The following is a 9791-nucleotide window of genomic DNA, read 5'->3' as shown; positions in this document are numbered from 1 at the left end:
AAAAATCAAATGCCTTAGTGATAAGAATATTTCAATTTATTTCCGTGGTCTATTAGTCTTTAAAGAATTAATTAGGGTTATATATGTTTTTTATAATATTTTTAAACATAATAAAATAAATTAATTACTCTTCAAGTTAAAAATTATTTTTAATCAATAAATAAGAATATTTTTATCTTTTTATTTTTAAAAACACAACAAAATAACAATTTTAATTTTTTTACATATATTAAATATTATTTTTTTAAAAAAACATTGTTGGTGTATGTGAGGGACACTAGTTGGCTTATAAAAGGTACTCGTACACTTAAAACAACACGTGTCACATTGAAAATTTATCAAAAATATCATTTTATCATTTCATTGAAAGAGCTCCTATGTCCTTTCCTTTTTAGTGTAGTTTCCCTTTTAGCGTAGTGTGTTTCAATAGTTGAGGAGTGATTTATTATTGATTGGGATTTTATTTTTTTCATTTCTCTCTTTTAAAAAAAAATTATAGTTTAGTTTTTTTTGCTGTTAATTTTTCAACTTTATTTTTTATTTTTTATTTTTTATTTTTTTATAAAAATTTTATTTATTTTTAATTTTATTATTGTTATATATTTACTTTTTAATTTGATCTTTATTATTTTAATTTATAATTTTTTTCTTAATCCTTTTATAAAAAAATTATTATTTTTCAATCTACTCCTTCAATCTAAATTTATAATATATTATTTTTTAATTTAATTTTTAAAAAATTATTTCTTTTTAATTTCAATTTCCAATAAAAAATTATAGTTACTTTCTAATTTATTTTTATTTCAAGTATTTATCATTCTTTTAATTAGTATTTTATTTTTAAATTTTAAATTTTTTATATAATTTTTTTTTTAAATTTTATTATTCAATATTTAATTTATTAAAAATTAAACTTCATTATTTCTACATATATATAATACTTTCAATATAATAACTCAAGTCAAAAATTTAAAAAGTTATGGAAGCTGACATCTTTCTTTTCTAATTTAATTATCCAACATTATTTTTTTATATAAAAAAATAACTTTATGATTTTATAATTTTTTATTATTTCTGTTTTATCAGGTTATCTCAACTTTTTCATGATCCATATTATCCACATTACTTGCATCCCAGGGTTTGGATTAACCCCATCCAAACCCCGGGGTGCAAGTAATTTTACAAAGCCATCTGCAAGTTCAGTGACTGTAGAAGAATCCTACAGGCAAGGCATCATTAAAACACTGGTTATCATAAAACATGAAGTTTACAGTGCTATCTAGTCAAATTGAATAAAAGGCAAGTCGATGCATAAATATCAAACACGATAAAAATCATCATACTCAAAAACATCAAAATTTTGCTCAAACATTGAAACCCAGGACACATTACTCCATGAACCTCTTTTTTAACTCTTTGAAGCTTGTTTTTCCTTTGCCTTTTGAATCTTCAGAACCTTCTTCACAATCTTTTGCTCCTCTACCAAGAAAGCTCGGATAATTCTACATAAAAAAACATACCAAAACCACTTAAACCAGTTTCCATCACTTCAGAAAAAGCAGGAAACAATAAATCATCAAGGCAGTACCTCTCCCTGACAGCACTTCCAGACAAGACACCACCATAGGCACGATTTACAGTCCTGCGATTCCTAGACAATCTGGACCTCTTGTATTCCGCGGGTCTCAAGTGAGGAATCTGCAAGGAAGTAAAAACTTTATCAAAACAAGCATCATCAGGTCAAGCTTTGTAGACAACAACAGAGTTTAAAATGCTGCAGCCAGCAACCACTGATAAATTTGCATGCATAAGTTACTACAACAGAAAACAAGGGCAAAACAACTCTTCACATGACCGATGAAAAGAATCACACACGCTTTTCTTGGAAATCCCCTACCGCTTACAGGAACCCATCAATGAATCACATAGAATCTAAAACCCAGTAAAACCTATTAGCAAAATGACAAGTAGTAGAGAGGAGCATTTAAGATGGGCTGACTTCAGGGGAAGACTTAAAGGGAGTGGATGCCCGAGACTACAAAGAAATGCCAAAATTCATCTCTAACACTTGTAGGAGTAAAAAATCATTGTAACCCAAAACCCCAAATTTCAGGCAGCAACCAATTAACATGTCGAAAAATGCCCTCTCCATCTCCTAAAACTCTCAGACAACCACAAATCAGAGTAGTTTGCGCGCCCATCCCGACAATCATTTTAACACGCCAATCGCTAAGGTGAAATTGTACTTCAACATGATTCGATTCGATTCGATTTAGAGTAACAAAATAAAATCCCAACTCCTAACAAAAACAACTTGAAGCGTCTCCAACCAACTATGTCTATCATAAAATACTTTCTAAGTTTTTTCATAAAATCAATGTTGCAACAGAAGTACAATCCAAAACTAAAATTTGAGAAAAGGAAAAAAGAGAAACAAAAGTACCCCTTGAATCCTCTTGCCAGTGACAGGACACTTAGGTCCACTAGCTCTTTTCTTGGTGGTCTGGTACACCAATTTCCCACCTTCATTTCATAAACAAAAAAAAACTATTAATCCAAAGAATTTGCTTCTTCTTTTCTCTTTTACACTATTTACAATGGAAGAGTTGTTACCAGGGGTTTTGACGACACGGTGCTGGTTGGATTTGGTGGCGTAGCTATGTCGCTTCCGGTATGTCAGTCGCTGCACCATCTTGCTTGTCCTTACTTCCTGCGTCTCTCTTTGTAGAGTGTAGCGAGGGAGAGGCAAGAGAATGGAAACTGTTCTAAATAGGGTTTTATATTTCAAAACCCTAGATCCGACGGCAGTTAAAACGACGCCACTTGGGAGTCTTTATGGATTATTAGTGTTCACTGAAAAAAAAAAATTGAAAACTTATTGAGCACCATAAAATCTGATTGTTATTTTATATTCTTTTTACAAATATTTACTTTCTCTAATACAATGAAAATGAGAAACTTGAAATAATATTCATTTAGAAAACAAGAAAAAAAAAAGATAGTTTATTAACCTTTCTTAGGGGATACTTAAATATTGCATCCACTACAATACAATTTTCAAAACTATTTTTATTTAATTTTATAATTATTAAAATAAAAATTTATAAAAATTTGAGAGACTTAAATCCTAATAGAGAAAATATATATCTTAAGTCAAAAATATTATTCCTTAATTATGCATTTTTTTCAATAAACATGTCTTTTTTATTTATAACCCAATTTATTTCTAGCTCTCATGTGGCAATTTAATTTCACTAGACTAAGGTTTTTTTTATTATTTCGCTTGTGTTTATTTATAATTATATGTTTTGCCAATTCGATAAGGTTCCCACCTTTTAACTCGATGCAAATAAGCAGAATTAACACAAATAACAAGATAAAATGGTACACAATATATTAAAAAAATTATCAATCTTTATTATTATCTCAACAAAGGAAATACATGATGTGTAAGTGAAATTTTTATTTTTATGTTCCAGAACATGATGGCACACTTTCTTCCTATGTTATTTATAAATTTAGTGGCTTATTTTTCAGTGTATGTTGGGTAGTTTTATCCCTCGTTTTTTCATGACCCTGGTTGCTTTTTTTAGTTTTTATTTTTCTCATATTTTTTTATCTAGATTTTAGTTATTTTGTAATCTCTTCTTCTATAAAGTCTCTTTATGTAGGGTGTTTTTTAGGTTCTTTTTCTTAGGGTATTTGACATTGAGATTCAACTTGATTTTTGTTAAAATTTGAATTTTTTTATTTTAAATTATTTTTTTAGAATTTTTAAATCATTTTGATGAGTAGATGTTAAAAATAAATTTTAAAAAATAGATAAAAAAATATTATTTTAATCTATTTTCAAAAAAAAAAATTAAAAAGCAATTGCTACCACATTTTCAAACATTAATCAAATTTCTCTCTATATATATATATATGGTTAGGGTTCTTGAATGAGGATCTCTAATTTAGAAATTTTATGGTTAAAAGTTAATTTATTTTATATTTTTTAGAGTGCAAGATCTCTTTCTATAATTTTTCAACTTTTCTTGAATCTCTATTTATTTTTAATTATATGATCTTCCATTATTATTTAATTCTTTATTAGTTTAGTCTCATTTCTACCTTACTTTTTATCTCACTCCATATTTTTTTATATAATTTTTTTTTATTATGAACTTACCCTAAAAATTCATTAAAAATCATGAAATAAAAGTAAATGGACTGGAATGCATTGAAAATGTAGTTATTAATTATTTTTTTTCTGAAAAAAGGAAAATTAACTTGAAGGAATTTGATCTAGTTATAAAAAAATATTTTAATGATTCGCACTAGTAAAATGAAAAGAACGGGTAGGCTGTATTAGGGTGGGCTGAGGCTCTATTTATTTATTTATTTAATTAATGTGTATATAGGCTTGAAGCCGGATTTTATAGGGTGATTCTATCTTTTATCTTTGATTCACCATAGTGTTTTTTGGTAACTGGGTTTCAGGCTAGTGTAATCTCTTGGGTCTATTTCTAATAAAGTAACTAAAAAGATAATCTTAACGAGAGGTGTAATAATGAGTTAAGATCCCTCAAAGCAACCTATAATGGCCACCACCACACGCTTTTGCAAAAGTATTTCCTCAAATGAGACTTTTTACAGTAGGGAATCATCAATATATGAAATATATATTTTCTTTCTCCCGTGCAAAATGAGATCGTATGATAATCTTAACGAAATCTTGCAGAATAAACGGGAGGCGAACTTGCAAGATTCGTTTCCTTTTCACTAAGATATCTTCTATACAGTGGTAGAGATTGCTGCAAGCTATCATCAACATGGAAAAAGCAAAAATGATGGCTCTACGTGTATCTTCCGGCTAACAAAATTTATCTTGCTTAATTTATTGTGACACCATAGTAGCTGGTCTGTTGTTACTCTGGACATGCTCAGAACCCTTGCTACTAACTTCATATCCACTTGAGAGAAGAAGTAAAGAACTTGATTAGAATTGTCCTCTCGGTGTTTCTGGAACTTCTTCAGTATGCAGTTTCCACTTCTCAAAACGTCTTTAAGCCTCCTCTCCTTCTGCATTCCGGGAGAGAACAGATTTAACATCATAGAGCATGATTGCATGTTCAGAACTTGAAGCAATATATAGATGGATATAGAAACAAAGCTAACCTTTTGGAAACTCGTTCGAACCTCTGTCAATAACTCTAGTTCAGTGGGATCTTGGGGCTCTATTTGAGTTCCTTTGCGACCCTTTGAAATCACGTTTTGTGCATCTTTATCAGATCGAACAAATCGCCAAAAAATCCTTATTGATTCTTCCATTATCTCTACTAGCATATCACTTGTAATTGAATCATCATCCCTTCCTTTTCGTCTTGCCTTTTTATCCTTCATACTGTCCTCTGAAGAACAAATTAAACAAATTAAGCTTCTCTTTAGTCATGCTTCTTTAAACTTTTAAACAAAGAGCCCTTTGGTAGAGCCATACTGGGTAGCTTCTAACGACTCTTTAAAAAACATTTCCCCTCATAAACCAAGAAATGAGCAGGTTTATTTATTGGTTATTATGGCCCCGTTTAGCTTAATGTGTTTCTTCATAGGTATGAGGAGTTGTGGGGGCAAAGAGTGTCACTGTCAAAAGGATTTGCGCATTCAAGATAGTTCAACATCTTACCTTTTATTACCGGAACTTGAAGGAGATTACGCAACACATATCGACTCTTAATGTAATTTTTCACCCGTGGACCTTCAAAAGGTTCATTCTCTATAAATCTTTGCAATATCACTTGAAACTGTTGAAATTCACCAGCAACTTCATTGTACTGTCGCATCCCATAAGGGTCGGAATCCCATAACTCGAGTGCCTTTTCATACTGCCAATGAAGGATTTCCCATGAAAGGCAGAGTTGCCCAACATACACAACTTCCAAATCATTATGATATTCCCTAACAAAGTTCATCATCGGGTCAGAACTGGACTTTCTGCGCTTGCTTAGCAGGAATTTCTGTGGAAGAAGGGATATCAATGCTGGAGCTGAGGCTTCATGCCTTGCAATCGATTGAAGGGGGTCCTTTGACTGAAGAAAGTCTATGGATTGTCATGAAACACGAGGAATGAGGTACGTCATTTGGAAGCTTGAAATGTAATCAAATAAACAATAAAAAGTTGGAGCTGTGATTGGCCACCTATGCATATATATATATATAGCTTAAAGGTCATTTTAATTTAAAATCATGCACGTTGCTTTTCCAACTTGTCTTCTTCCTTCTCTATTAAAAGAAGATTGTTTTAAAAAGAAATCTTTCTTAGAAAATACATTACGTGGAGCATTAAAGTCTGTGCAACTAGATGCAGGTGAGAATTGAGATTTAGGTAAAAGCCATTCCATTATAAGATATCATGCTTAATGACTTGCATGCAAGTACTTGAAAGATGAAGGTCGGTAGACGGCATTAAAGATTTATAGATATGCTCCTTCAACTAGCTTTAACATTTGGATTCATGCACAAAGGAAAATGGGGTGGCTCCAAACGCATAAAGATATGCTCATCTTTTAGCTTTCATGGATAAAAGAATATTAATAGCTTTTAGGGGGTAAAGCAACAAAAGCGTTCTTGATGGTGCAAAAGAATGGAACTGATGAAGGATTTTTCTATTGCGTATGCATGTGTAGGCAGTAGATAAGTTGATTAAAATAAGATAAAAGTTTGGTTCAACCTCCTCGTTTAGTGTAATTACTACTTTAAATGCTTGTAATACGAGCAGGTTCATTCTCCTGTTTAACCAAACTAACTAGATTCAGTGGGTCCGTGTCCCTAACTTCAAAAGGACTGAAAAGGTAGGTTGTGCTATTGATTTCTATTGATAAAAATAATTTGATTAGCAGGTTAATATGGATAGAGAATTTATCAACAACAAAAAGAGTTAATAGGAAAAGAAAAATACATCTGCAGAAAGAAAAAAAAAATGAAGAAGACAGGGTTAGTAATGAGTGACTTACTCATTGCATACATCTTCTGGTAGCTCAAGATATCGAGTTTTCGCATCCTCTCTCTGTAACTCTTGTAGAACTTGTGAAGCTCACTCATTCTATCTTCATGCTGGAACTTCTCATCAATTTTCCATGGCTTCAAATCTTCCATTATTTTCGGTGATTCGTCTTCTTCTAAAATGGTTGGCAGACCTGTTGCTCTGACCTTTTTCAACTCCATCTTGAGCTGTTCTATCAAATCTTGATGCTCCCATAAGGTTTCCAAGCCATTTGAATCCTCGGAATCTGCAGCCGAGGAATCCTGTGAATTGGACTTTGGATTTTCTAAAATATCCTTGGCTTCATTGTCTTCGGAGCCACGTTCTTTTTGTTTGGACATGTTGTCTTCAAAGTCTCTCTCAGACACCATTTCTGTGTCCTCTACTATTGCTGGTTTCTGCACAGCCTCTTCTATATTTTTAAGCTCTTCCATTATGTCACTATCTTCGTCATCAAAATCATCAGCCTCGTAACCGGAAATCAAGTTTTGCAGATTTAAATACTCTAATTCCAAATCTTCATCAGTTGATTCCACCGTCTGCCCATGAATATCCTTCAAAATATCAAGTTCAAATACATCTTCAAAGTCTTTATCTGACAAGAACCCATCACTGGTTGAAGCTACATAACGACTCGTAAATTCATGGTTTGAAACAACAGAATCAGAATCAGAATCAGAAACAATTAAGTCCATGTCTGAAAGAAATTGAGCATCATCATCTCTTGAAACATCTCCATCACTCGACACATTGTTCTCCACAACAACTGCTTTCCCCTTCCTTGAAATAGACTCTTCAATGCAATTTTCTTCCTCAAGCTTCCCTGCCTCCACTTCTATCGATGTTTCCACCTCGAACTCCTTTTTAGCGTCTTGCTCACGCACACGATGTGCAGAAATCTCTTCTATTTCCTCACGAACAGATTCTGCTTCTGATTCTTTTTTGGCAAAGTCCTTATCAGATAAAAACCCACTCTCCATCTTCTCCTTATAGTCAATAGAATCACCATCAGAATCAGCATATAACTCTTTCACAGGAAGACTAACAACCTCTGGCTCCTCCAAGTAATGACTGAAATTCTTCCCTGACAAGAACTCATACTTGCTGGTGCTTGCAGGAGTCACCGAACTCAAGACAACAGGCTCATCTTCCTCTCTATAAGTTTGAAACTGAAATTTGAAGAAGAACTTTGGTGTTTCCTTCTCTTTTAATTCATCAACTTCTTTCGTCTCCTTAAATTCGTAAACTTCAACTTCTGGTTCCGTAGCTTCACTTGGTATTTCTTTTTCATCCAGCTCATCAATTTCTTTTATGTCCATAAATTCAGAAACTTCAACTTCTGGTACCTTAGCCTCACCTTCTGGCTCCAAATTATTACTCTTAAATCTGAAAGAAAATAAAATTAATCAATAAATGCAAAATTAAACAAGGGGAGTGATCAAAGAAAGAAAATTGAGTACCTCAACATGGTTCTATTCAAGAAACCAAAAAGAGCAAGGAACAGAGTGGAGACAGAGAGCCAGAAAGAGGGGGCAAAAGGAAGCAATTTTCTATAAAGAAACTCATTAACAGAACCCATTTTCAACTATCTAAATTGAGTATGGAGCAAGATATTATGTTGGATACTTATCAATATAACTCTACCACTCTGAATTTTTTCATTCGGAAGCAAAAACAGAGGAGGAAACAGGAGTCCTCGAAACACTGGTTTCTAGTTTGAATTGTTGAAAAAAGTAATGGACCCTTCACCTACAGAAAAAATACTTGCATGGAATAATTAAAATCGTAAAATTGAGGGAAGTGGAAGTCTGACCTAATAAAAGGGGTTTGTTTAGAGGAGAGAGTCAAGGGAGGAAAAGAACATGCCAGCAACTAGGGTTTTGGAGCTAATCTTTGGTTGCTTAGAGCCTTGGAATTCTCGAGACTGTTATGTGATTTGGGATTTTAGAGAAGATTTCTTCAGTTGAAGGGTCTTTGTTTTGTATTCCACTGTTTCCCGAGCATATGACTCTTAAGCGCAAGAGAGGGAGACGGAGAAAGAAACGGGTTCAATCCAAAACACACGCTTTGCCAGAGGTTAATGAGAATGGGAAAAACATACCAAACTCAAATAGCGCACTGAGGTCAGGTCGGTCACAAATATCCTGCCATTGTTCGGAACTATTCGCTAAATTGGATGGTGACAAGAAAAATGGGGAGACGACTGGGACAACAGCAAAGGATACTTGCTTCTTCGGTTTCTCTCTATCTATATTCAAATATTCCTAGCTTATTTATTAAGTTTTGAAAATCTATAATTTAATATTTAATAAAAAAATAATATATATTTTAAAGCATGAATGTATGTATTAAATAATAAAATAATACATATATTCTTACATTCATGTTGGGTTTGACAATATTTATATTTTATTCATCATTTATAAAATAATATAATTATCTAAAAAAATCATCCATTTAAATCAGATGATCTCTTTTCTAAAATAATTATGTTATTTGAAGGTTCATATGATTGTTTTGTTTAAAGAATAATATCCATTAAATAAAATATAAAGCTTACTTATAAAATAGAATATTCTACACGTATCAAATAAAATTAATCAAGGTAATATTAAAAAATAACAGCACAAATACTCATTAATTACTACACATATTTATATTAAGAAAATTATAAATATAATAGATTATTTAATATATATAAATTTGGATGCCGTGGTCACAAGGATAGGATAAAACCTGACAGATATCTATGCCCAGCTTAATCTGATAC

At 32.0% G+C, this 9791-nt stretch overlaps 2 protein-coding genes across 4 annotated transcripts; both read right to left on the bottom strand.

Annotated features, from left to right (window-relative positions):
- Positions 1–1220: 1220 nt before the first annotated feature.
- Positions 1221–2778, bottom strand: LOC105115418 (60S ribosomal protein L34). The gene is made up of 4 exons (XM_011012296.1): positions 2614–2778; positions 2444–2523; positions 1589–1698; positions 1221–1502 (listed from the first exon to the last, which is right to left on the bottom strand). Exons 1-4 carry the CDS (start codon positions 2690–2692, stop codon positions 1409–1411), a joined length of 363 nt encoding a protein of 120 aa, XP_011010598.1. The 5' UTR covers positions 2693–2778; the 3' UTR covers positions 1221–1408.
- Positions 2779–4641: 1863 nt separating this feature from the next.
- Positions 4642–9251, bottom strand: LOC105115419 (uncharacterized). Of its 3 annotated transcripts, none has more exons than XM_011012297.1 (5): positions 8482–9250; positions 6993–8407; positions 5666–6079; positions 5161–5393; positions 4642–5064 (listed from the first exon to the last, which is right to left on the bottom strand). In XM_011012297.1, the coding sequence occupies exons 1-5, from the start codon at positions 8598–8600 to the stop codon at positions 4810–4812; spliced, it is 2436 nt and encodes an 811-aa protein (XP_011010599.1). In that variant the 5' UTR covers positions 8601–9250; the 3' UTR covers positions 4642–4809. The 3 variants fall into 3 exon arrangements, with proteins under 3 accessions (XP_011010599.1, XP_011010600.1, XP_011010601.1); XM_011012298.1 differs by having other exon boundaries at positions 8835–9249; XM_011012299.1 differs by lacking the exon at positions 5666–6079 and having other exon boundaries at positions 8482–9251.
- Between the last annotated feature and the right edge of the window lie 540 nt (positions 9252–9791).

This window comes from Populus euphratica, unplaced genomic scaffold (genome assembly GCF_000495115.2).
Source record: "Populus euphratica unplaced genomic scaffold, PopEup_1.0 scaffold698.1, whole genome shotgun sequence".
NCBI lineage: Eukaryota > Viridiplantae > Streptophyta > Magnoliopsida > Malpighiales > Salicaceae > Populus > Populus euphratica.
This window is presented reverse-complemented; position numbering and strand designations above follow the sequence as displayed.